This window comes from Eucalyptus grandis, chromosome 8 (assembly GCF_016545825.1).
Source record: "Eucalyptus grandis isolate ANBG69807.140 chromosome 8, ASM1654582v1, whole genome shotgun sequence".
Classification (NCBI taxonomy): domain Eukaryota; kingdom Viridiplantae; phylum Streptophyta; class Magnoliopsida; order Myrtales; family Myrtaceae; genus Eucalyptus; species Eucalyptus grandis.
The window spans coordinates 55,084,764-55,111,890 of record NC_052619.1 but is presented as its reverse complement, the minus strand read 5'-3'; the positions used below and the strand labels follow the sequence as shown (position 1 = coordinate 55,111,890).

At 40.9% G+C, this 27,127-nt stretch overlaps 3 protein-coding genes across 3 annotated transcripts; 2 read left to right on the top strand and 1 right to left on the bottom strand.

Annotated features, from left to right (window-relative positions):
* Positions 1 to 1,015: 1,015 nt before the first annotated feature.
* On the bottom strand, positions 1,016 to 4,218 carry LOC120287361 (glutathione gamma-glutamylcysteinyltransferase 1-like). Its single transcript, XM_039300142.1, has 5 exons — positions 4,144 to 4,218; positions 3,543 to 3,699; positions 2,499 to 2,737; positions 1,884 to 2,047; positions 1,016 to 1,356 (listed from the first exon to the last, which is right to left on the bottom strand). Exons 1-5 carry the CDS (start codon positions 4,216 to 4,218, stop codon positions 1,284 to 1,286), a joined length of 708 nt encoding a protein of 235 aa, XP_039156076.1. The 3' UTR covers positions 1,016 to 1,283.
* Positions 4,219 to 7,745: 3,527 nt separating this feature from the next.
* On the top strand, positions 7,746 to 14,060 carry LOC104415090 (cell division control protein 48 homolog C). Its single transcript, XM_010026331.3, is given in 12 exon segments — positions 7,746 to 8,766; positions 8,769 to 8,810; positions 9,315 to 9,931; positions 10,246 to 10,398; positions 11,061 to 11,177; positions 11,308 to 11,412; positions 12,620 to 12,685; positions 12,777 to 12,841; positions 12,924 to 13,125; positions 13,282 to 13,416; positions 13,513 to 13,618; positions 13,736 to 14,060. Coding segments are annotated over 11 exon segments (2,496 nt in total). The 5' UTR covers positions 7,746 to 7,820; the 3' UTR covers positions 13,561 to 13,618; positions 13,736 to 14,060.
* Positions 14,061 to 17,702: 3,642 nt separating this feature from the next.
* Positions 17,703 to 26,884, top strand: LOC104415089 (serine/threonine-protein kinase PBL27). The gene is made up of 5 exons (XM_010026330.3): positions 17,703 to 18,261; positions 19,472 to 19,671; positions 20,306 to 20,495; positions 25,314 to 25,705; positions 25,835 to 26,884. Exons 1-5 carry the CDS (start codon positions 18,129 to 18,131, stop codon positions 26,447 to 26,449), a joined length of 1,530 nt encoding a protein of 509 aa, XP_010024632.1. The 5' UTR covers positions 17,703 to 18,128; the 3' UTR covers positions 26,450 to 26,884.
* The last annotated feature ends 243 nt before the right edge of the window (positions 26,885 to 27,127 follow it).

Below are 27,127 nucleotides of genomic sequence, written 5' to 3'. Positions count from 1 at the left end.
TGTTGATACCTAATTTGTATTTTCAAGAACATATAAAAAAATTGATTTTTTAAAATTAATTTAAAAATTAAAAATATATATTATTAAAAAATCGTTATTAAAAAAAAAAAAAAAAAGCCGTAGGGGTCGGGTCGGGCCGTATCCGGCCTTGGCCCGGCCTGCCCCCTCTTCCTTTTCTTTTCCCCGCGTGGGCCTGGGCCCGACCCCTCTCTTTTCCTTTTTCTTTTTTCTTTTCCCCTCGCGCAGCCCAGCCCCCTTCTTCCCTTCGGCAAAAGAGGGAGGAAAACAGGGCCTTCTTGAGAAAGTGACACAAACCATCGAATGGAAGCTTATGTAAATGCAAAAACCAGCAAGAAGAAAAACAATCTTTATGCGCATGCACGAAAATCACAGAGTTAGAGAACCGGTCCACCACTGCCATGAGAGTCTGACACCTTTTGGACTCCGGCAAATTCATAATGAAATTCATGGAGACAGTCCCATGGACGTGTTGGGATGGGAAGTGGCTCTAGGAGCCCTGGCGACGATCATTGCTCAAGTTTCTCTTGTTGGCACACAAGACTAGTCTTCATGTCCGCTTTAAGGTCGTCCCGCATCTGAGGCCAATGGTGCTGATCTTTGATGAGGGCCAAGCCCACTTGGAATCATGGCGCTTGCACAACAATTCTTTCCTCAGCTTCTTAAGGAGTGGTACATACTGTTGTGGCACCTTGGCGCAAAGATCTTTCTCACACCTAATCTTGATCTCCCGCGCGTACCCAATGCGGTTTTGAGCCCTTTGATCATGCTTGAGCCCCTTCTTGAAACAGTGGCAATACGGTCGACTAAGTGCATCGATTACAGGGTTAGGATCCACCTTTTCTTGAAAGATATACCGTCGCTGGGCATCCTTCAACTTCCGAGACTTGAAGGCCGCTGGGCGTTCATCCTGCAAAAGAACAACGCCAATAGCATAATCCAATATGTGTCTCTACAGATATCGGCACCAGCACTCTGATGACATATCAATGACACACAAGTCGGTGCTTATAGTATGTCAAAGCCACCGATTTTACCATGATTGGCTCCTTTACATATAAATCTTAAATTATCATATTGAGCTCTTTAGTATTGTAATGAAGGCATCTATCACAATAACTGCTGAAACAGAGCTAAAAATTTTCAAAAAATGAGACTGAAAAAATCAATTTGGAAAAAGGAGAAACAAAAATAAATACAAGTTATGCGATTATAGCACATATTACATTACTGCACTGCATTTATTGATTAACACTGCTTATAGATTAACATAACATTGCCCATACCAGGGTATAAAGCAGCCCGGTGTCCCTCTTTGGCTTGGATATAAGCATGAACCTGGGTAAAATAAAATAACTGGACTTCAGATGACAAACTTACTAGGTTGGAGGCGTATATTATACATATTCTTGGTCCTTGACATTCTGGAATTTACTGTCTATATGATTTGCTGGTTTAGGCATATGAAGCCAGTTATATAAACTCTTGTCTATATAACTCATGCTAGAACAGTTCAAATTAAATTCCATTTCTAACTTGTAAAAGCAAAACTAGTTTGGTTCTTTCAAGTCATTAAGGAACATATAACGACACTAGACCTAGATTGCAAGGATCTCACAAAAGTTCCCTCAACTTCTAATAGGCCCTGAGAAAGCATCAGGTATGCTACTTATTTATTGACTTTTTCAATGTATCTTTGCAGCATGAAATCTTGGACCCTAAGAGTGTTTAGGTTAACAAATGCAAATGCATAGACATGTTCAAATACCTACAAAACCCATGTTATATTGGTAATAACCCTCCGAAGAGACAAGTTCCCCTCCACTGAACAAATTAGATTGCATAATGTCAAATACTTCACATACCCTCTTGTTCCTCGAGTTGTCTTGTCAACAGTATCCATGGCTTTCCAGAGGAGAGTAAGTGGAACCCAATGAGGAGGATACTTGAAACGTGCAACATCCAATATCAGTACCATGTCACTTCCCTCATGATAACCACCAATAGGTGAAAAATGGCCAGATCCTGCCTGCAAACAAAGTCTTTTCAATATTATGCTGCCATCAACTTATGCATCATTTTCCCATTAAAAACTGAGCATCAGCCGATGTGACAAAAAACAATCAAGATAACATCCCTCATTAAACCACAGTTCAAGGTACATTTCCTATGTAATAAACACAATGTTCAGAATATGCATTTGGAAACTGAGTCATTTTTGAACTTCTTATCTATTATCTAACTCCTATGCTGCAATTGGGAGGCATTGGTGCTCATTAGTACGCTTATTACACCAAAAAAAAAAACTACCCAGGACATCCACCGTGAAATATGATTAAGAAACTAATCAAAGAAGAGACTTGAACTTAAGATGTGGCCTACAAGATATTTCTGATGACCAATCCTTGTAAATGCTGACATAAGTTACATAGGCCACCATTCCATACCAGAGCGCAAGTTTTTTGTTCTGAAATTCCTACCTGTTTAAGAGTGGCTCTGTCATAGGATGAGACCAGGTGACGATTATCTGAAGAAGAACATTCTTTAACAGACCGACGGAAGAACTTAACATCAATTTGACTAGTCTGAAATGCTTCAACTTCAGCTCCATAATCTAGAGCCAGATTTGCTACCTCCCAAAATGATATGCCTTCAGCTTTAACTTTTTCCAGCTGCTCAGGGCAGCCTAACATAGACTCATGAAACCATCTCCAAGGATCTGCAATTCGAAGAACAATTTTATATTATACAAATGCACACATATACGCAGAACACTCAGCCAATATTTGCTATAAGAGTCCCAAAGGCTTGATCTTCTCAAAAGATGGGAAAAGAAAGGTTGGATCCTACAAGGCGTTTATCCACTGAAATAAGAAAAATTCGATTGGTTTCTTCCTCCCACTTTGAACACTCATAAAAGTCCTAAGCTCTCTCTAGTCCATGCACCAACCAACCAAGCATGACATAACCAAAAGGACGTCTTTAGGCTGTCAAAGAAACGAAAGCGTGCAAATGAACAACTTTACATCCCTAATGAAAGGCAGTTGTTTGCATGGAGAAATTATCCAATTCACAAATGTTACAAACCTAAGAAGAAAAAGATATTATGGAGACAAAATCACAACAACTAACTCCATTCATGAAGCTACTAACTTTATACGCAAGCTGAAATGTTAGCTCTCATCATTCTATGCTACAAGACAGTACAGACTGCACAAAGTAAATATTAGTAATGAGGGAATACAAGTCAGAATCGAAAAGAATCGTGGGGTACATTGATTGCCAGTCCCGCTCAATACTAGGCCAAGAACTTTGAAAAGATGTATGTGTTGAACTGAACACTGCTTAAGTCCGTACGCTCAATTCTCCTCGTTAACCCAATACTCCATTCACATTTTACACCTCCTTCTGTCAATGTGCATTATATGCTTCAACAATGTAGCATTCCTTTCTTATTAAAGAAAGCCACTCTCTTGCAAATGCAAACAGAGTTCAAAAAGATGTTTAACTGTAAAAAGGCCCACCTTTCCATGTCTTTCCGGGGTCGATGTGAAGGGCATTCAAGACCATTGCGAGGCTAGCCAATCCACAATACGTAAGCTCTGATTGCGTTTGAAAGTAACATATCAACTTAAAAAATCCTACCATCGTCCCAGCTAGGAAGGCTTCGCGGAAGAGCTTCTGTTGATGGCAAAACACACAAGTCGAAATCAAGTTCGTTTATTGACCACTATTCATGAGAAGAGCAAAACGAAAGCATAGCATCCTCTAGCTCTAACCATCTTCTGAGAATGATTCAAACCCACGGATCATCATTATATCCCTTTCAAAAGCCCATCTTATTACAGAAAGTCCACCAATTTCTACATTCGCCCGTCAAAGCGAGCAACTTTTTTCAAATTGCCAGTAATGCTTCTCTACAAGACACAATCTGTTCACATAAAGCGCGCCATCCACACAATCAAAACGGTCGAACGGCACATAATCTTGATGGGCGCAACTCCCATCTCCAAACTTTAAGACTAGAATTCCAACAGAGACTAAACCGACACAATGCAGAGCTGATCGCAGCATCGTTGGGAACTAAATAACTCAAAAGAATGCAGAATGAAGAGTTCCCGTTACCTTGCCTTCATCGGAGGCGAAATCGATGGCCGGAGGAGAAGGAAGGACCCGCTGGTGATAACTAAACTTCACCATGCCCCCTTGCTCCTGCCTCTCGGCAAAACTTCAGATCTCTTTGAACCCTAGAAAAGAGATCAGACAGTACCCATAATCATGAGCATGTAAGAGAATAATCAAACTAATTATTTATGATAATGATCAAACTAAACCCATTTCATTCAAATTCACATCTAATTGATAACGCCCCACATATGTCCAGTTAGAGTCAACGTTCAATGCACTCGAGGCATAAGAGTATAATAATTCAACCAGAAACCCCTGCAAATTAAATTTAATTCCTCCGCACATAACTATATGTATACCAGCATGATCAATGTATCACCAAATCAAGATCAAATCACCATCACAAATGCAAGTAAGAGATAAAGAACTTCAAGAAATCATTTCCCTTGTCTTGTAGCTTCAAGCTACTGTTATTCATCTTCACAAATGCAAATGATAATAAGTAGCACCAAAACCTTAATCCTCAAACACCAGCAAGCATTTGAAAAGAAGCATGTGAGAATTTGACCCCCATGTAGATCACTCCAGATCATGCAGAGCCACTATCTCCACAATAAAGAAGACATCCAAGGGCTTGCATTGTTGGGGCATCAAACCAAAATCCAGAAAAAACGGAAACGCATTTAGGAAACACCTCAGCGGGCGCGGCTCAGACCACAATCGCCACCGAGATCAAAGAACAGCACAACAGCAAAATCACATCCGCAAACAATTTCCGCAACACGAGTAAATCGAGAATCCGAAACATCCGGGCAAAGGAAAGAAGTGAAAACAGAGCAGAGACACTAAGTCAAACGCTGGCGATTCACGCCGGCATGCACTTCAAGTCTAAGCGCGACAGTCGACTCACGCGGCCGGCCGGGGGAAAACCATCCGGCGGCCGAAGCGAGAGGCGCGTACCTGGATCGCGGATATTCTTTGCTTCCGGCGAGGGGAAACCGTCCGAGCAGAGTCCGTTGATTGCGCGATGAGGGGATGCTCCGCTGATCGTTGGCGTCGAAGGAGGAGGAGGACGAGATCAGAAACCCAGGGCTTCGTGAGGATGGAGATCCAGCACCGCCGGATGAGGGATGCTCCGTCGCTGCTGATCGTCGGTGTCGAAAGAGAAGGAGATGAGATCAAAATCGGTTTAGTGAGAAAGAGGGCACAAATGAGAAAGAGAGCAGAAATGAGCAAGGAAAGAAGCCGCACGAGAGCGGTGCGGGAGGACGGGAAAATGATTTCCTCTTTATGTTACGAGGGGATTTTTCTTTAATCGGGAAATATTTTCTTCGATCATCTATTTTCCGGCCACCCAAACATCAAAAATTTCAGAAAATATTTTACTGGAAATTATTTTTTCGAAACAAACGGATCCTTACAGCCAAACTTGCAATCAGTTAAGAGGGCAAATATTCTTTTAGTGGAATATTGATGACAGGAAAGGTTTCTTCCAAGACAGATTGAAGGCGAGTCTACTTTCTAAAGCCTTGGATTACCCTCTCCTTTTGTTATCACAACATTCAATCAAGAAAAATACAATAAAATAAAAAAACCGAAACACGACATGAACCAAAAACTTCGATTCGGGTTTTTACCCCAATCTGAGGACATAGTTATGGATGAGAAAAAGCAAAGTAGAGCACGGCTTGAACCAGAAAGACTCGTGAACAGGAAGGAGGGCTCTCGATTTCACTCTAGATACTCGTTGTCTGTCCTGTTTTCAGAGCTGGAACAAAATTCGGAGGTCAATGTTTTGTGGCCTTTGATGGTGAGGTAAGAGCGTTTTGCGGGTTTTCTTAATTCCAGTTCTGGTACTTGTTCCAATGGCGGTCCTGGTTCATTGTGTGATTTGGGCTCGTTGGTTGTGGTGGAGTTTGTTGTCGCTTTTCCACGTGGAGGATGACCAATGTGATGATCCCTACTCCGGTTCCGACCATTTGAACACAGGACGTTCTGATCCTCGGTCCATTGGAGAAAAGGCCTACAATAGAAACAATCGAACTGTAACATCTGCAGCTTGGCACAGCACGGTAGAGATGGTACCATCGATCATAGTATCCATCCAGTCATGCTCATAATGTTTCTCGATATTCAGCGGTCGAAGTTACAGTGAAGCAGACATTGAAGAAATTTATGTACTTCCGTTAATGACATGAAGGTCCAGATTCTGGACGAGAGAAGTTTTGGAGAGGTGCAATGTGAACTTCACTAGTGAACTTGTGCTGGAGATCGTTTGCAGATGCAAGTTTTGCAGCGGCACAGCATCGTGCTTCTTTGACAGGGTGGGGGACCCGAGATGGTTACGGTCGTAGCTCGGAGACGTGAGACATGGCCACGAAGATTGCCGATGTCGCTAAGGAAGAGGGTTGCTCGATAACACCGCACACATGGACGATCATGATCATGCCAATTTGGCAGGACAGCCTGATGGAGATCGCTCTAAGGATCTTCAACGAGATGAAGGCGAGTGAGAAAAGGTAGAAGGGTGGATGAGGCCGTGAAGTTGTTTGTGTACATATCTTGAGTGACATTTTGGTCAAAAGGGTTTCGGGACCTGATAATTAGATTATACATGATGGTAGTAGTAGTGACACATCCATGAGAAATGGTATCGATAATCATGATTGCCTATAAAACAATGAAAAGAATTTCATTTAAGGAGGACCCAAACCATTTTCTTGAGATTTCTCCTGTTCATCCACTACCGTTTCTCATTTCTCCTCATCCATGATTTAGTTCTCAGTACAGTTCAAGCGGTCCACTTGGAAGACAGTACGAATCATAAACCATTGGTACAGCGATCAGCTTATTTAGAGAATCGCCAAAGAGAGAAAATAGAAGAACATGAATAACTCTTGTAATACCCTGCAACCAACATTTACTCGTAAGTTTATAAGTACTCACGAATGTGTAAACAATGTTCTAAAACAATGGGATGAATCCTGCAATTTCCCTATCTTCGACACTGGCTTTAACTGGCCAAAGATGGGAATGGCTCAGTGTCAAAAAGATTTCACTATGACCAAGGTAATGGTGAACTCAAAGCTCCTCATGTTTGGTCAAGAGTTTAAAATGCAAACTTCCATATCTCTTTCGTGATAAGTTTTAAGACTTCCAATATATTTATCGCAATTTTAAATCAACGACTCTTATTTGAGTCATTTACCAATATTGATTTATATCCAAATTACCAACTTGTATTGAGATTGAGGTGACCAACTTTTATATGTAATTATCAACTTAATAATGAAAATTGGTGATTGTCACTTAAATAAAGTCTATGATTCATTTACAAAATTAAACTTTCTTATTTATTTATCCTTTTTAATATGGAAACTTGCCATGTTATCTAACCCATCAGTAATAAGTATGATTGACCATGATAACAAACAAAAGGACTTGATCTGATGAAGTGTGTTATTCGGAGGGTCTAACTGTGAAACTTAAAGGTCGGAGGACTCGATTCAATAATCTTCAAAAGTTCGAGGACCAAAATATGAATCACGACATACAACATGGCGGCCTCGCAATTACAGTCTCTTCGTTGCGTAGCCTTTCCTTCCTCCAGCCGTTCGCTCCTGCCGCCGCCGCCGCCGCCGCTTCTAGTTCCGATTGACACGACGGCGCCGAGGATGCGAAGGAGACCGCGCGGCGGCAGCTCGCCGGCGTCGGCATCCGTGGTGAACAGGAAGCTCCTCTCCCGGCGGCTGGAGTCGTACAAGCACGATCGCTCCACCGTGGAAGAGCTAGTCAGGCAACTCTGCGACGCCTTCCCCGAGTACCGGCGAATCAAGCGCCATCCCTTCGCGAACGCCGTTCGAGAAGCCCTAGAGTCGTTCAGCCAGAAGGAGCGGCGGCAGCTGCGGTCGCCGAGCTCCCGCGAGGGCAGCGGCGACGACGATGACGACGAGGAGGAGCTCGAAAGGGTCGGTTCCTCGAGAAAGAAGTCGAGGAGGACGGACGCGATGGAGGAGAGGCTGCAGCGGTTCGAGAACGACTACATTCGGAGGAAACGGCCGCGGAGCAGCCAGGAGGATTCGTCGAGCGAACCAGACGATGAGGAGGATGGAGACGAAGAGGACGGTGATGCATCGACGTCGGAGGATGCGATTTACGAGGAGAAAGTGGAGCCGGAGTTCGACTTGATGAAATCCATGCTCCGGGCGAGCTACGTCGGCGAGGCGGCAAAGCCTGGTAAAGCTAAGCAAGATGTGAAGGAGCGGCAAGAGAAGAACATTGAGGTAGAGATTTCCACTAAGAAGCCTAGGAGAGCGATTGATATGACGAATGCGGGTGATGCGAAGTCGGAATCGGAAGCGAAGGGCGAAGGTTCGGGTTCGGGTTCGGGTTGGAACGAGGGGGTGACGGTGAAGGGGAAGGAAGGGCCGAGGTTTAAGGATTTGGGAGGAATGAAGGAAGTCTTGGAAGAGCTGAAGATGGAGGTGATCGTGCCGTTGTATCACCCGCATTTGCCGCGGATGCTCGGGGTTAGTCCGATGGCGGGAATCTTGTTGCACGGGCCGCCTGGTTGCGGCAAGACCAAGTTAGCCCATGCCATCGCCAATGAGACTGGCGTTCCTTTTACAAGATTTCCGCAACTGAAATTGTCTCCGGCGTCTCTGGTATATCTGTTGTTTTTGCTTTGAGTAGTTCTTTTTTTCTTCTTGTGGATGATCATTTGGATTCTGGAGCTGTCTATTGTGTTTTTTCAAATCTGAATTCATTGCCTAAGTGTGGAAAAATCATAAGTATCAGGTAGCCATTGGCTCTATGTTCGCATTCTCTCTGAACTGATGATGTCTGATTATTGCTTATGTTTGTGCTTGCTTCTGTTGCCAACTCAATGTCCTCTCTATTTCCATTGAGCCATTCCCTTTGTTTTCCTTTTCTTTATGCAGTTTTCAATGGATAAACGTAGTAGCATGGTATGGTCAATATGTTCATTGCCTGTAAACCGAGCTGCTTGCTTTACTTAGCATCTGATGTTGTGTGAAAATATTATTTAAAAAAAAAGAAGATCTTTTTGCTGCATGCCAACACCATCAAGTTACATCTTGCTTCAAATTGCTATCCTTGGTCCAAACATGATAAGCTTCTCTATTTATCTTGAATGGCTTGAATTCTAGGTGCATCAGAAGAAAACATCCGAGACCTCTTTTTGAAGGCACACAAGACAGCGCCTTCAATTGTATTCATTGATGAGATTGATGCAATTGCCTCCAAGCGAGAAAATCTTCAGAGAGAAATGGAGAGACGGATTGTGACACAATTGATGACTTGTATGGATGAATTGCACAGGCCAGGAAAATCAACTGATAAGAATGCAGACACGGAGAGCGCTGATACAAAGCCTAGCTATGTTCTTGTAATTGGAGCAACCAATAGGCCTGATGCTGTTGACCCTGCATTAAGGAGGCCTGGACGCTTTGATCGTGAGATTGGTTTGGGCGTTCCTGACGAAAATGCCAGGGTCGAGATCCTTTCAGTGCTCACACGTGCCCTTAAACTCGAGGGATCTTTTAATTTTCATAAAATAGCAAGATCTACTCCTGGCTTTGTTGGTGCAGACTTGGCAGCGCTTGCTAACAAGGCTGGTAACCTTGCCATGAAGAGAATTTTAGATGAAAGAAAACTTGAATTATCTAAAAATTCAATGGATGTGGATAGTGTTGATGAATGGTGGCGGCAACCTTGGTTACCTGAGGAAATGGAGAAGCTCGCTATTAATATGGCTGATTTTGAGGTGATGAGTTACTCTTCTCTGTTTGTATTTTCGAAATCAGGCTTGTTTTTATTTTGGAAATGTTTATGAAATACATACACATTCTTAATAAGATCATCCTTACTAAATGTGCTTTAGTCTGAAGAACAAACGACATGTTTGTCATATCAGCTTGACATTCCTTCTTGGAGATTGAGATTGAAATGTCATATCACACATTCCGTCTTTCGTGGTTTTTGTTGCTAGACATGATTATATTTTCTGTTGATCGTTCTTCTGGTTCTTTTGTCTGATCATCTTTCTTGATCTGCATTTATCTATGGTTTACTTTTCAGGAGGCATTGAAAATGATCCAACCCTCTTCTAGAAGGGAAGGATTTTCTGCAATCCCTAATGTTAAATGGGAAGATGTTGGAGGTCTTGATTCTTTGAGGCAGGCATTTGACCGGTATATTGTCAGACGTATAAAATATCCGGAGGACTATGAGGTAATTGGCGAGCAATTTGTTTTTCCATAACAGTGTTACTAGTCAGTTACACTAGATGTCAGCAGGAGTGAAAGTCGGACTCATGGAAGGGTGCTTCATAAAGCAGAGGGAAATTTTCTCTATCAAATTCTTCAGGCTAGTCGTTAGAAATGTGGACTACTTGAAGCATTGGATTTAGTTTAACCATGATCCAAAGATTTGTCTTTACATAGTGCATAAGCAGGCCAATGAATACTTGAGGTGCATAGGTGTTATTAGTACCAGCAGGCTTGTGTTCTTAGGATCCTTGGGCATGTGGCTTTGAAGTTGCAAGTCTTGGGCACCATCCGCCACTGATGAACTACTGAACAGCACAGGTTCCTTGAGGTGTGGTTGAGTTTAATGTCAATCAGGAATTCTGGAGGATGAGTCCTTGCTAGTTTTCTGTGTAAAAATTTTGGTCTAGCAACTAAGCTCGAGGGATTTAGCATTTTTAAAGTGTGGTTGACCATTAAAAGTTGTTTCCTCAATAGAGCAATGCCAACCTTATATTAGTTTGCCTCTCCTTTAAGTTATTGGACCGGGATTTTTGCTTAGTGTGAAGTTGTACTGCCTCATCATCATCCATTGGCTCTTTCTGTTTCCATTTTAGTATCATTCTCTGTTTGTGATTTGGTTTTCAGGAGTTTGGAGTGGATCTAGAGACAGGTTTTCTGCTTTTTGGGCCTCCTGGTTGTGGTAAAACTCTGATTGCCAAGGCAGTTGCCAATGAGGCTGGAGCTAACTTTATTCACATCAAGGCAAGTTTCTTTAGTTTACTGTTCATCAGTTATTTCTTATTTGGCTATTTTGGGGAAGTTCTGCATATTTCCTCTTTCATTTCCTGTGTGACTCTAAATACTTATTTTTATGAGTTTTCTTACTGTTTAGGGCCCTGAGCTATTGAACAAGTATGTTGGAGAAAGTGAGCTGGCAATTCGAACATTGTTTAGCCGTGCTAGGACCTGTGCGCCATGCATACTTTTCTTTGATGAGGTTTGTGAGACTCTCTTTGTGGCTGTTTGATGTTGTCTTTTGGAATTTGTAACTTTTGACAGACATAATTGTCCACTAGTAAAAGCTTGGCTTTTGTTGTTTCAATTGTTGCAGAATTTTTTCCGGCAATAGCAATAAGCACAATTAAGTTCTACTTGAGGAATCACTGCTCTACTCGAAAAGACAGAAAATTCCTTTGTGGTTTTATTAACCTTAGAAAGATGAGCCTCTTTACTTTCATTTTTTTTTTTTTTTTTGGGATGGGTTTTTGTTGGGAAGGGGGTGTGTGGTTCATCACCAAACTCAGTTAATGTTTCCCATCAATGATATCTGCATTACTAGGCATTATAACTTTTTGTAGGATATGCTTCTTGGTAGGAGAGAATTATTTCCCTGAGAACAGGAATGGGAAGGCTCAGGCAAGGGGTCTGTGCATAATTAGAGAAATGAGGGAGGGATGGAGGGAAGAAAAGATTTGATAGGTTGCTTGATCAGTTCTCTGATCAGAATGCTTATTTCGGATTTGGTTTTGAGGGTGATCCTTAGTTTGTTGCCCGATAACCAGTAATAACTGACCTGGCTAACAGTGGGAGGGGGCTGGCCTGGCCCCCACTCCTCCTCATCCGCTTTTCTTATCTGTGTGCATGGCTCCCTAGTCCTCCGCTAGCCTTTATGGTGCCTCACAATGAGAGGCCTCTCTACCTCTTTCTCTTTTAAATGTCTTCTTTATCTCTTGCCTTTGTCTTGTTCAAGATGTAATTACAAATAATCTGTCGTGAAAAGGCTGTGCATTGTCGTTTTTGCCTGTAGTACTAAAGGAATATTGCTTCTTTGGTGCTGACTGTCAAATGCTGAGAAGGAACATTATGTTGTCCTTTGCAACTTGTGATTTGTTGTTGAATTAATAATAGAAAACAGAAGATTTTTTTTTTTCACTTCTTTTTTTGACAAAACTCGGTGAATCTAAACAGAAGTTGCAGAACCGCTTTACTTCATGCAGCTATTCCATCATTTTGCTTCTTGGTTTGTTAGGGCAATTGGAGCCTGAAACTCATAGATATGCCATCTGTCTCCTCGAAGCTAACTACTTTCTAGCCATGAACACCATAGTGATATAGACAGTGCTGTCAATGTAGCTCGGTTGTCTGAATTCCTTTGGTTCCATGCATTTACTTAGTCATACAATATTTGATACTTTTATCTGCAGGTGGATGCTTTAACAAAGCAGCGTGGCACAGAAGGTGGATGGGTTGTTGAGCGACTGTTGAATCAGGTCAGTATCTCGAGGAGAACTATGGTGTGTCTTTTCATCTATAACCCGTAATTTATCCACTAAAATTGAACGTGGACAACTTTCTATGCAGTTGCTTATAGAGCTAGACGGCGCAGACCATCGACGTGGTGTTTTTGTGATTGGGGCCACAAATAGGTCTGATTTATAGATGCAGACTTAGCTTGTCGCCATGTCAAGTATTTTGCTAATTTCTCTTCAAATTGCATACTTTTGGCAGAATCGAGGTCATAGACAGTGCTCTCTTGCGTCCAGGGAGGTTCGGAAAACTTCATTATGTTCGCTTGCCAAGTGCTGATGAGCGTGGTTTAATTTTGAAAGCTCTAGGTAGGAAGAAGCCTATTGATGCTGGTGTGGATTTAGAAGCCATCGGGCAGATGGAGGCCTGTCAGAATCTAAGTGGCGCTGATCTTGCTGCACTGGTTTGTCTATTTCATTATGCTCCATTGTTTTTATCCTTACCATTTAACATCATCAGGTTTACAATCACATCAAATCTCTCTCTGACAACTTGAACAGCATTTGATATGGGCGGGGATGACTTCAACATTCACGAATTTCATTTCCAATTATTTTAGGTTAATGAAGCTGCAATGGTTGCTCTTGAAGAGAAGTTGACATTGTTGGGTCAGCATCCAGATTCTCCGTGCACCATAAAGACAGCTCATTTTGAGCAGGCACTAACTAAAATTTCTCCCTCTGTATCAAAGATGGTTGGTTCTCTCATTCATCAAGCTACTTGGAATGCTAGGATCTTCGATTTACTCTTATATGAAATTCTAATCGCCCTTCCCTTTTCATTTGAGCAGGACATACGAGTTTATGAGAAATTGGCTGTGGAATTAAAAGCAGCATGACATGGAGCTCTATATGGAGCTTGTTGGCAGGCAACTACAGTTTTGATCGATATAGAGTGTGAGAGATTCAATTTTTCTGTAGATTATATGAAAGTTGTTGGGAATTGATTGGTTGTGTGGTAACTTGGAGTGTCGTATATGAAATTCTAATCACCCTTCCCTTTCATCTGAGCAGGACATACAAGTTTATGAGAAATTGACTGAGGAACTGAAAGCAGCATGACATGGAGCTCTATTTGGAGCTTGTCAGCAGGCGACTACAGTTTTGATCGATATAGAGTGTAAGAGATTCGTTTTTTCTGTAGATTATATGAAAGTTGTTGGGAATTGATTGGTTGTGTGATAACTTGGAGTGTCATATATTATTATTAAAACAGTGGAGAAAGCTATCATAATGTTGTCCATAGGAAAATTATTACTTTGCTGTTGCATCTTATGAATGTCCCCTTCTTTTTCATTCTTTGAATCTCTTAGATAAGAATCTCTCAGATGATATGGTCCATTCTAAGCTCGAGGTGCACATGCTTCAGAATTATAGTTAGGTGGAGTGCTACTGCTGGATATTTGTACTAAACTACTCAGTCTGAATACAACGGCGACCGAACAAATTTTTGTCTATCTATATATGGCTCTCTCGGAGCGACACCTTTGATTGCTGAACCTGAACCGCTGATGCTAAGGTTCAGTCCGTAACGTTGTCAAATGTTCCAGTACACGTGCACTGCGAAATCTCCAGCGGCATGGCAATCGAGTCTCAGCTGCTTTTGTTGAATTGGCCAAGTCTGAAAGATGGCTTTTAAAGAGGAGATTGCGAGAGCAGATCCATAAGAACACCAACATGGACCTCCTACTTCCAGGTACTCCACCACGTCCTCTAGCGTTCTTCTGGTCGGAGTCAACTAGGCTGTATCGATCTCTCGATGGTTGATTAGCTAACCCAAAAGCATAACTGAGTGCTCCTAAACATTGCCGCTTCATCAAGCATCCAATTTCGACGAAGTAGCTCCTGCGAGAAGTTCGGTCTTACTTCTTCTGTTTGATCGGGCCTCTTTGTTATTTATTTGTTTCGTGTTTGCGACATTCTAAATTTCATTGTACTTCCCTCCAATAATTCAATCTCAAAACTATGCTCCCGGAGAACCCCCGCGCATGATGGGCTGGGCAACCCAGCAACAGTACACACTTCTATAGAGATTCGCAAAAAGTCGCGAAGATAGCAGAAACTGATGTGGTGGTTGCATCTAACTCTTTGACCATTTAGCACTTTCTTGTAAAAACATTGCGAGGGACATCTTTGGTCAACAATCCTTTGGACGTTCTTAGATCTTTTAACTCGACACAGAAAGCTTACTCGATCCCCACTCTGATTTTTAAACGTGATTTCGAATTGGTAATCGAGTTTCATATAATCCTCACATCGCTCGATTTTATTTTACTTTAATCGGGTCGCCGTTATTGCTAACGGACCGAAATCACAGGGAATATCTTACCTCACAGCTTGCACGGCATATTTCAATCTTTACTAGGACGCCAAAAGGACCCTAGTTGATGTATGCGACATTATTGAACTTTCAGCCGAGGTTATCGCTCGACCTAAGTTGGATTAGAGTGCATATCTTGATAAGTTGAAATTTGGAAGTTGACCTCCCATTGACCACATGATAGGGAGAGTTTTATTAGAACACTTACTCTTGCAAGTGGGTTGGGTTGCGTATGCGATAGATGATGGCCAATTAAGCGAGTTAGTTAGCTTTTTCCTTTTCTCTTTAATTTTGAAAAACACGTGATATATATATTCTAACACATTTTAACTAGATGTACATATAAGAGAATACCCTTTTTCAATTGCAGTCTTAACTGTTTCTTTTTTATTATTTCTTTTAGTAATGCAATTTCTTTAATTTCTTCGTTTTAATCATCTACATATATGATGATTTTTAATAAATCACGATATGTCACAATTTATATGACTTTATCTTGGTATAAAGTTAGCAAATTGAAGTTTTATATCAAATGTATTCACATAAGAGATGCACATTTATGTAGTTAAAGGTTGCTCTTCGTGATTGTATGGTAGTTTCCAATGGAAGGAAATTGTTTATCTCAATGTAAAATTAGTGTAGTTGGGTTCTATGTGAAATTAGTTTATTTGGGTCTATTGTGGAAGATAGTTAATCACTTTCAAATTCAGCCCATTTACTTGGAGATTGATAAATGTAATTATGTCACTAAATATAAGTACGAGATTGTCATTCACATAATTCTAAAATGATATGCAAAATATGCATTCCTATTATACTTACTCTATTTATTAATTTAGTCATTTTCGATTTTATAATTTAGGTATGGTTGATGCTCCAAAATTTTGAAATGAGAAAAATCCGGCCATTATTACTTCTAATATTTGATTTGCAATTTCCAATTAATGACGTTGCCGATGCATTAAATAAATAACGTTTCAAATCTAGCTATCTTATCCATTAGCTGTTTTTCAAATCAGATCACGACACGAATCTTTTTCAATTTATTTGTACATAATATCTCTTTAAAATCCTACTCACGTCTCTTATTCTTCCCTTCGCTCACCTCGGCAGAGCTGCCGCAACCACACGCCACTCGTGCCACCACCACAATGCCCCCATCGCCGTCGACCGTGATGTCGGCCACTCCACCGGCATCCACGAACTCGAGCCTCTATGGTTCTCGAAGACCCCCATCAATTTCTTCCTCTCTTTTCTTTTATCGACCATAGTGAACGAAACTAGATCAAGTACACTGACATCTCGACCAAAAAAACAAGGTACACTGACATAATCCAACTTTTTAGCCCATCGCCTCCCGAATCCAACGGCCGTGATGAAAGATACTCTCGAAAGGTCCAGTCTCCTCCCACCATAGACAATCATTACAAGCAAGAACATGAGCCTACGGTTCTCCTACCCTCCACTATTTTCTTTTCGTGTTTTTATTTTTATTTTTTTGCAGCATTATCGTAGACGTTGGATCGAGCACACCCGACACGATCCAGCTTCTACTCCCCCAGCCCCTCCCGGATCCAACGGCGGCGATGAAAGATGCCATGGAAGGTCTACTCTCCTCGCGCCCGTAGACAATCATCACACCTAACTCCTTTCTGTTGTAGTTAAACATGTGTTTTAGGACTTTAAGAATGTCCGTCACACAACCATCCTCGGTCGGGGGTCCCACCCCCCCCAGACCCTTCCTTAAGAAACGACGACCCATGATGATCATTTGATCTCACTTGCCCCTTGATTTTTTTCACTGCATACAAAAGGTGGAAACTTTCGTTTCGGAATCAAGCAATTTCCCTAAAAGAAAAAAGAAAAACACATCTTTTCTTTTTTCCAAATTCAAAACACTTAAACTCCCCTAAAATATAACATTTCGCAAGAAGATTAGCTTTTATTTCCACTTAAATTAAAGCAAATAAACGGTGCAATTCGAATGAAAAACTCAATATTTTTCATGCCTAATAACTTTAGAGGCTCAATGAATAAAGTCTTATCTAATTTGATTTTCTTAATGTATACAAGAGTTGGAAACTTTAGTTTCGAAACTAAGCAATTATAATAAAAAAGTACTCTTTTTCTCTTCTTCAAATTCAAAATATCTAAACTTTCCAAAAATGTAAAGATGTAACTTTTATTTCCACTTAAATTAAAGCGAGCAAATTATGCAATTCAAATCAATACTTTTAAAGGGTAATAACTTTAGAAGTTATACTCGACGTTTCGTGAATAGTCGACCGTGGTGTGAAAGCATAAACACCCGAAAAAAAGAAAATGAAAATGGAAAACCAAAAAGGGGCAAAAAGCAGGAGGGGATGGTGCGGTGGGGGCACATCGGCATCTTCGGTTTGAATGCTTGAAAATCCAATGGGGGATTACGTGTAGCTGTTGGCTCTTAACTACCCAATTTAACTCCAACTAATTACAATCCTTAATCCTTAATCCTAATCCTGATCCTAATCCAAATCCTAATTTCCTCCAACTTTACTTTACCACTCCAACCCTAAAGACATTTTTCACTTCCTCGTTGGCTCCCATACAAGTGTTCCTGCCGTTCTTGTTCTTGTTTTTTCTATTTATGTGTATATGCATAAATTCGTAAAAAGGTAAAATAAAATTTCCTCTTCCTCTCCAGTTCTCACTTCCTTTTACTTTCCCCTTCTCTCCTCCTCCCCCCACCACCAGCACTACCACCACCACCACAGTACCCACGAGCCTTTTTTTTCCTCCGGTTTGTTGATCTGCCCGTTCCGCTTCTTGGGTCTCGATCTTCTCGCCTCCGGAGCACGTCCGCAGCGCGAGCGCGAGCGAAAGGCGCGGTCTTTGGTGGGAATTCTCAAATGGGTCTTCTTGGGTCGGGGAGATGGGGGAAGCCGTGCCCCGTGCGCGCGCTGGAGTCCCGGCGCTTTTGATGCTATGTGATTGTCCCTGCTGGGTTGGTCGCGGGCGGGGCGATTCGCGGGCGTCGGGTTTTTGATTGTTGGTTTCTGGGTCGTGCCGCGGCGTGGGCGATTTTTTTTTTTTTTTTTGTGATTTGATATGGGTGGGTGCTTCCCTTGTTTTGGATCATCCAAGGGCAACGATGGGAGTGGAGTGAAGGAAGTGAGCAAGAAGGATTCAGCTAAAGAGGCCTCGACTGCTCACTCTCATCATGTGAGCAGGGTCAGCTCAGGTGAAGAGAAAGGCCTTCCTTTTCTGGGTTTTTTTCCCAAGTGATTCGTGAATTGGTTTTTTTTTTTTTTTTTTTGAAGTCTTGTTCTGGATTTGCTTGATCAATGGGTGTTGGTTCTTGCCCTTTCTGTGGTCCCCTTTTTTTTTTACCTGCTTGAGCGAATTGTGGCTTTGGTGCGAGTTCTAATTTGATCCGATGCATCCATGGTTCATCTTTTTCCGGGGAATTGGGGTTTCTTGTTTCTCGACTGTTTCAATCGCTCAGGGCTATTGGCTGTTTTTGAGATCTGTTCATGGTTATAGGAGTTACTGACATTTGGTTTTAGTGGATAATTATCTGAGTTTTGTACTTATGAGCTGAGGGCGAGGCAAAGGCTAGGCAATGCTGTATGAGTACAATTTGAAACTTTTTCAAGTGAAATTATTAAAAAGGCAAACAGGTTGCCCTTAAACTGCCAATGAAGTGTTTTTGCCCTTTCCTTAGAGGCGTGTTTCTCGGCTTTTTCAATTGCTTAGGGCCATAGGCTGTTTTTGAGATCTGTTCATGGTTATAGGAGTTACTAACATTTGGTTTTAGTGGATAATTATCTGAGTTTTGTACTTATGAGCTGAGGGCGAGGCAAAGGCTAGTCAATGCTGTATGAGTGCAATTTGAAACTTTTTCAAGTGAAATTATTAAAAAGGCAAACAGGTTGCCCTTAAACTGCCAATTAAGTGTTTTTGCCCTTTCCTTAGAGGCGTGTCAAAGTAGTGTTTGAGCTTAAACTGCCAATGGAGTTTCTTCCGTCGAGTCTTAAACCAGTTAAATGCTGGGGATTGGTTTTCTACGTCTGTGTTTTGGTGGGTAAGATTAAATCCATTGTCCCAGGAAAGCATATTGGCAGGCATCTTTTGATATTCTACTCGAAGAGGTCCTCATGCTGACTAATTATTAAGCTTTAACAATGGATAACCTTGTGGGCTGTAGGGCATCCTAAAATTTTTGTGTGATACCTCGTAATTCAAGTATTTGCTGTGCAATTGTGCCGACTATATGCAACCTACATCTGATAGGGAGGCTCACTTTTCTTACAAGATATGCTCTTTCTTGATTATTTAGTTCATCTGATTCCCATGACGTCTTTATTGAGGTGACATGTTTATTAAAAGGACTATATTTCTACTCAATTTCCCTCAGCCTGCCTAGTTTTAATGACTGAAATTCTTTGCAGACAAAACAAAATCTCGAAATGGTTCTGACCCCAAAAAGGAAGTACCAATGCCAAAAGATGGACCAACTGCTCATATTGCTGCGCAAACATTTACCTTTCGAGAGCTTGCTGCTGCGACAAAAAATTTTAGACCAGAATCTCTACTGGGTGAAGGAGGATTTGGTCGTGTATATAAAGGCCGGCTAGAGAGTACAGGCCAGGTTAGTTTTGCCTATTCATGCCTGATTCTTTTGTAGTGTGTCATATTAATTTTTTGGACTTCTGTTCTGTACATAGGCAGGGTAAAAAGATAATTCCACCAGCAGTTATGATGACACCAATACATATTCTATTTAGCAAGTAAATTCATTTCATCAACAGAATTCATATATATAATCTCATTTGGAGGCTGCTTCTCTGAAAAGGTTTTTTTTTTTTTTTTGGTAAGAGTAAGCAATATATTAAAAGGGGTCAAACTGTACAAACAACATGGCTCCAAAAGCTTACACTCAAAATGAACACGCTCATGAAGAGTGAAAGGAAGCCGCGGACAAGCAACAAAACAACCAACAAAAAGCCAACGGCAAACAAGCCTGAAAAGGTTTTTACACTGGCATGTTTGTGTTAAGAATCCTAAGTTTTCCCCCACTTGGTTTGCCACTGTAATTTTTGCATAATTTTTGAACTTGGCAGTTGTAAATAGTGTAAATAGTTGATAGAATGCATTAATTTTCAAATAGTGTTCTCTGATTGCCTAGTACTCCCTCTCTCTCTCTCTCTCTCTCTCTCTCTCTCTCTCTCTCTCTCTCTCTCATATTCATTGTGATCTTTATTTGCACTGAAATAAATGCTCAGGTAGTTGCTGTTAAGCAGCTTGACCGAAATGGCCTGCAAGGAAATAGAGAATTTTTGGTAGAGGTTCTCATGCTCAGCCTATTACACCACCCGAATCTTGTCAACCTGATCGGTTATTGTGCTGATGGGGACCAACGCCTCCTTGTTTACGAGTTTATGCCACTAGGATCATTGGAGGATCACTTGCATGGTATGGCTATGCCAAATCACTTATTTCATTTCTATGTTACAAAAATGGAATTTCCTTGTCGTGCTTCTTGATATGTTTATGGTGCTTATTGAATAGGTTTATGTCCCTTTTGATTTTTTTCTAGTATCTGCTTTCTTCATAGCATTCATCCACCTGTATTCTTCTAGTAACTCTTTTCTGAAACATCTGGATGTGATGGAGAATCTGCAGCTGTATCTTAGATTTTTCTTTTGGAACATCTGGTAAAATTGGAACAACATGAGGATAGGTAAACCAAACTTCATAAGTACAGTATCGAGGGGATTTTAACACGTTAACTTCCATTGCTGTTAAATCTTAAACACATTAATACCAAGTATTTGGTCGAGGGGCATGAGTAGCGACTGAAATTTGTAATGTCAAACCATTTGGAACATGTGGCAAATCTTGTGACTAGTGACATGAGCTCCAGAGTGATTAGAATGTCCAGGTATTTTAGTTTGTTAGTTTCTTTGTTTATCTTTTTCCTTTTTTTCTGTTAAGTGTTTTCGAGGGGGCCAAAATGGAAAGAAGCATAAAAAGATGAAGTTGTATCCATCTTATAAGTCTTTGTATACTGCTTTAGAAAAGGATGGGATGATAGGAAATCTTTCATCAGTAGGAATCTTGGATGTCAAAGGATGGAAATACATCTGACATGACATTTCTGTTGGCTCAGGGTACAATGCTCAAACAAAGTCAATTTTTGGTTCAGAAAGTCGAAGATTTCACAGATCCAGAATTTATGTATGCTTTATTAGAGTAAAATCTCAATGAAACCAATCTATGAGATGAAATGCACACATTGAAAAGCTATGCATAAAGAGGTAGTTAAGATACGAATGAGTAGACTTGGAGGGATAGAAAAGATGAAAAGAAAATGCATGAGCAGAGTTGGAGAAAGGACAAGTGAAAAAAATTGATTTCCCTGAACTGATTATGTAGTTCTCGTTGCATACATCGATGGTTGTTGCAGTGTTTGACCTTCACCTTTGAACGATAGATGTTGCATAGAGTTGGAGCTGGTGATTATATCTGGGAGGGTAGCAGTAGCATCATAACTGGTTGCTGATTGCACAGTTCCTTGTGCACTTTCTATTATTAGCAGTGGAAGTTGGGGGTTTCTTTATCTAGTAGGAGCTGTGAACTGCTGCCTTTAGCATCGTAATAGTGGTGGAAGTTGATATTACACTAGAACAGAACACATAACTGCCAAAATCTTCTCAAGAAATAAAATCTGGTGAACTTACTCCTTGAGCTGTACATTTTGCATTGTTTTTATTGGGGCTGATGAACCTAGATCTATGATGATCCACCCAAATTCTGGCTGATCCCTCTTGGCCAACCCAAATGTTGACTTCCAGCGACCTCTCTGTTGTCAGATCCTTTCACCTCCGGTAACCTCCATCTGACCCTTCCCTTGTCTCTCCTGTTTTGTCTCACCCGAACCAAATATTCTCTGACCTATGAAATACCTACGCACTTTCCTGTGACTTCCCCATGGCCTCTAACGACCTTTCTCTGATTTTTCCTACTTTTTTTTTTTTTGCCCGAACATCTGTCTCCTTCTGTCTCTTGATATTTACCGTTGCTTTTTTATTTTTTTCTTCATGAGGGAAAGGGTGGTGTTAGGGGTTTGAATTGTTCTGCGATGTTCAAGTTCATACCATGTTTTGTGAGGGGAGTAATGAAATAAATAAATTGAGATTGTTTCAACATTTTTAAATCGAGTTACCAGCAGTTTAGCATTATCCTGATGGGGAATGAAAAACTAGTTTTTTGTTGATTTCACGGTGGGCCAGTTTAGCTTGTCTTGCTCATTCATGTGGAAAATGAGGTGTGGACAATTCCAAAGCTTTATGCTCTAGGGGAGGGTTCTGTCAGGAACTTACTGTTGGAAGAATTATGGAAAGCAAATGAGAAGTGCTTTAGGTGATTGGCGGAGACTTCAATTAAACAAATAATGTTTAAGAAGAACTCAGTGCCAAATCTTCAACCACGGTCAACTTTAGATCACCATCCTATTGTTTTAAAAGTCAGAGGTATCAGGTGGGTCTTCTCTAGGAGAGTGTTCTGCTAGGAATTTGTTCATGGACAAGCTTTTTGTGATAAAAAGCAAATGGGAAGTGTCTTAGGTGATTGGGCAGACTTTGACTAAACAAACAGAGTTTAAGAACCTGAACTTGTGCCAAAGCTTTCTACCTTGGTCGACTTTAGATCACCATCTTATAGTTTTCATAGTGAGAAGTATTAGGTGGGCGCACCTCCTTTTAGGTTAAAAATATCTGTCTAAAAGTAGAAGACTTCGAAGAGGTATTTAATAATAGCTGGAAGAATAGTTTTGCCAAGGGATATTACAGTTTTACTCTTTTTTCGAAGATGAAGGGGATTAAATATGTTTGAAAGCAGTGGCCTCATTAGAAGGTGGGAAAAGTTGCAAACCAAATTGAGCACACTTTTAGAGGTTGAAAAGCTTGACAATAAAAAAGCTGCAATGGCTTTAACGGAGGTGGAGAGATGTAGGAGATTAATAAAAGAACCTGAAATGCCATTTACTAACATTCTTTTGTTTGGTTACAAGCATTTAGTAACCTTCCATTATGGTTTTTGAATACATGCTGCCTTCCTTCTATAATGAGTGGTTTAAAAGGCTTGCCAAGCCAATTCAAGTTCCACTGCAAGCTCACCTTTTTCTTCTGCTGAAATCCTTTATATCTGGCAGGAGATAGACCGATACAAGGTTCATTATTAATAAATAGTACCGTGGTAATTGGAACTGAAGTTACTAGAACCACAGTGATTGGCAGAATGCATTTAATGTCATGCATATATGAAGTCATAATGTCCTTATGGAACTGTGTCAAATAAAAAAGCACATGTAATATATCAACTCTCGCAAATCATCATTAGAACTTTTGTAGTTGGCTTGAAGTGTTTTTGTCCATCCAGCAATGTCATATTTCTCTGGTTTAAACACTGGATGGTGTTTCTCTCTAGTACTTTGCTGTAATATAAGACATCATGCTGTCATTTGGAAGATTTTGTCATAATGACAAGGCGATCCTCCTACTACTGGAGTATCGGTTTGGTGAAAATGTATGTTCAACTTAATTTTCCATTGCTGATAGTTTATACTAGATGTGTTGTAGACACCAAATGACTCATTTGGGTGGAAAAATGCATGCTTGGAGTGTGTTTTTTATTGTGAGAATCAATGATTTGGAAAATGTATTCCAAATAATGTGCACTAGTGCCGCTCATAAAATAAACAAACTAATAATATTTTCATCATCAATGAAAATGTTTAGGCATGAATTATTGTTCAAAATGAAAATAATTTCCATGGTCTAATTTTTCTGAACAACATAAACAACCAGTTTTAGGAAATCTTTTTTAGATCATTACTTTTTGTGAAAATAACACCCTTTAGCTTTTGCATGATTTTTGTGTCCATCTTGACTCTGTTTTTTTAGTACAAGATAGGAAATTAGATGCCCGATTTAAATGCTCTGTTTAAATTTTATCACAGGATAAGAGATTGGAGTAGAAAGCTTTCTCTAGTGAAACCTAAATTATAGTTTCATAAATGTTAGCTATTTCTAGATTGTGGAGGTTTATGCATCACAATTCCGGTAATTCATTGTTTACTTTGAAAAGATCTATCTCTACACCTTCATGCATACTGTAAAGATCTTTTAATTTAATGTTGACGGCTCTCCTTTTGTGCACTTGTGATTGACTCTGTGTTTGTTCACTCAAAATGGTCCATCGGTATCTCATTGTCGCATTCTTTGACATGGTTTAAAGCTTTGACAACCCTTTTCTTCCGTAGGGACAATCTAGAATCATGACTGAAGTCTTGCAAAATGATATGGTAGAATGGTGATATAAGACTTTAACGTAAATTGGCACTTGTCTTAGAGCATTGGTATAGAGCTTTCATCAAGTAACATGGCTTTAAGGGGTGTCAAGCTGAGTCTGGCCATTGTTGGCATTATGATGGTTGGAAGAAAAAATATCGTATATTGATTTAACAGATTGAATATCTATGGCTACTTTATTTGGAAGTCAGAACCCTTGTCGTTGACAACATGAATAACTAGGTGATCCAATGGGCTAATTTTGACTTTGTTCGATATTAGATTGATTCGCTAGGTAGGTCGCTGGTTTCCATCAACTAGCAAGTCATCCTTCTGCTAACATGTTTTCCAAGTAACAAATGCCTCTTCTATCCTGGAAAAGAATTACTCCAGGAGAGTGAAATCCCAGACTTGAGAAGGAGATCACTCACGATCTAATTGATTTCTACTCAAATACTTGTTTGAATCAATCCTGTTTTGTCTGGGGATGAGTCATTAAATGAGGTCTTCATATTGAATTAATCAGATAGATTTTAGTGAAAAACAATCAACTACTTCTCTTTTAGCTTTAAGCCATAAAACATATAGGTTAAGATGCTTATATATTTTAGCATTGAGTGTTACCGAAAGTAGGACACTTGTTGATCAAGATGATATCCTTAAAACAAATTATCTATAAGTGGTCCTTTGAAAGGTTTGACCTGTAGTAACAACTCTGGAAAGACTTGGTATTCTTAGGAGCAATATAAGCACATGAAAGTCAGAAAAACGCTGAATGCTTGAAAAGAGGCAGTTCATGTACCATGAAGAGAGGTGGACACAGTACTTATTTTTTCTTTTTTTATTGATTATGGCATTTCAGCGACTCGCTCCTATTCGAATAATACACAGTAGGCAAATGCTTGACGTCATTTGATTGCCATTTAAATTGTCCTTTTAGATCTTCCTCCGGATAAGGAGCCTCTGGACTGGAACACAAGGATGAAGATAGCAGCTGGAGCAGCCAAGGGCTTGGAGTATTTGCACGACAAAGCAAATCCTCCAGTTATATACAGAGACCTAAAATCCTCCAACATCCTTCTTGACGAGGGCTTTCACCCCAAATTGTCAGATTTCGGGCTTGCGAAGCTGGGGCCTGTTGGGGACAAAACTCATGTCTCGACTCGTGTTATGGGAACATATGGTTATTGTGCTCCTGAATACGCAATGACCGGCCAACTAACTCTAAAATCTGATGTCTACAGCTTTGGAGTTGTCTTTCTTGAACTCATCACTGGGCGCAAGGCAATTGACAACTCAAGGGCTCCTGGGGAGCATAATCTTGTGGCATGGGTAGGTTTCACATTTTTCTGACTCTTTTGTTGTGCACCCTCCAAGAAATGGACATTGTTTGTGGATTTTGTTTTTTTCAATGAAACAATACGAGCTGAGAATCCTCTTCTAATATGGCGTACTTTGTAGGCTCGGCCACTCTTCAAAGACCGCAGGAAGTTTCCCAAGATGGCCGACCCTCTACTACAAGGGCGGTACCCAATGCGTGGACTTTACCAAGCTCTAGCAGTTGCTGCGATGTGCCTGCAAGAACAGGCAGCCACGAGGCCTTTGATAGGAGATGTCGTGACAGCTCTTACATATTTGGCCTCCCAAACTTACGACCCCAACTCAGCTTCTGCCCAAAGCAATCGAGTAGGTCCTTCTACTCCGAGGATGAAAGATGACCGAAGGGGCACGGCTGAGGGTTTGGATAGCCCGGATGGGTATCGGGGTTCCCCTTCTACTCATAGGAATTCGCCGGATTTCAGAAAGAGAGATCAAGTGAGGCAATTGACTACTGGAGCTGAGCTGGGTCGCAGTGAGACTGGCGGTGGGTCTGGGAGGAAGTGGGGTCTGGATGACTTCGAGCGGGTGGACTCCCACCGAGACAGCCCTGGGAGTGCAGGCCGAGGGAGAGAGACTCCAAGGAACCGTGACCTGGACAGAGAACGCGCGGTGGCGGAAGCGAAAGTATGGGGCGAGAACTGGAGGGAGAGAAAGCGTGCAGGTGCTGTGGGTAGCTTCGATTCTACAAACGAGTAGCCACGCTGAAACTCTCTGCCGCTGCCATGTTGGCTTTTACTTGATCATGAAAAGGCTGCTTCTGGATCAAACTAAAGGCGTTATGAATAAGGGCTTCGTTGTGTCCGTCTTTGATGATGCTTGTCCATTTCCTTTTCTGTCAATTCTTCTAGCTAAAACATCCACATTATTATGTGAAGTACAGGAAGAAAAAAAGCTCCCAAAAAAACAAAAAAAAAGGAGAGGGTTTTGGTATATTGGGAAGTATGGTGCTGTAATGTCCTTGTTAGCCCACTATGCCTCAGGATTCATATGCACTTGGTATGTAAGTAGGATTTCTTCCAGTTCATGCTGAAAAAGGAGAGGGGAGAATGTCTCATTTTTGCCCCCCTCGAACGTGTTCTGTACATGATATCACTTGGTGTGGAATTCCCGACTGCTGCACCCCTTTTTCCAGTCTCTCTCTCTCTCTCACGTCTTTAGTACTAAACTCGCTTCGCTTGATTATTTCATTTTCTTCCTGTTGTTGCCAGTCCGTGATCGTCTGCAAACTATTATATAACCATAATCATTTTAGGGAGGAATTTTGTAAGCTATGCATATAAATCACGGACGGTTGCCCACTGAATTACGATAAAAATGACCGGTTCTTCGGCAAGAATAAACCCACAGGACCGCTGGATAACGATAAAGATGAAC

Coding starts and splice junctions, on each gene's coding strand:
- LOC104415089 (XM_010026330.3), top strand. CDS start 18,129: ATGGGTGGGTGCTTCCCTTGTTTTGGATCATCCAAGGGCAACGATGGG. Junction 18,262..19,471: donor TGTGAGCAGGGTCAGCTCAG/GTGAAGAGAAAG, acceptor AATTCTTTGCAG/ACAAAACAAAATCTCGAAAT. Junction 25,706..25,834: donor AGCATAATCTTGTGGCATGG/GTAGGTTTCACA, acceptor CGTACTTTGTAG/GCTCGGCCACTCTTCAAAGA.
- LOC120287361 (XM_039300142.1), bottom strand. CDS start 4,218: ATGGTGAAGTTTAGTTATCACCAGCGGGTCCTTCCTTCTCCTCCGGCC. Junction 2,738..3,542: donor CCCCGGAAAGACATGGAAAG/GTGGGCCTTTTT, acceptor TTCGAATTGCAG/ATCCTTGGAGATGGTTTCAT. Junction 2,048..2,498: donor ACAGAGCCACTCTTAAACAG/GTAGGAATTTCA, acceptor CTTTGTTTGCAG/GCAGGATCTGGCCATTTTTC.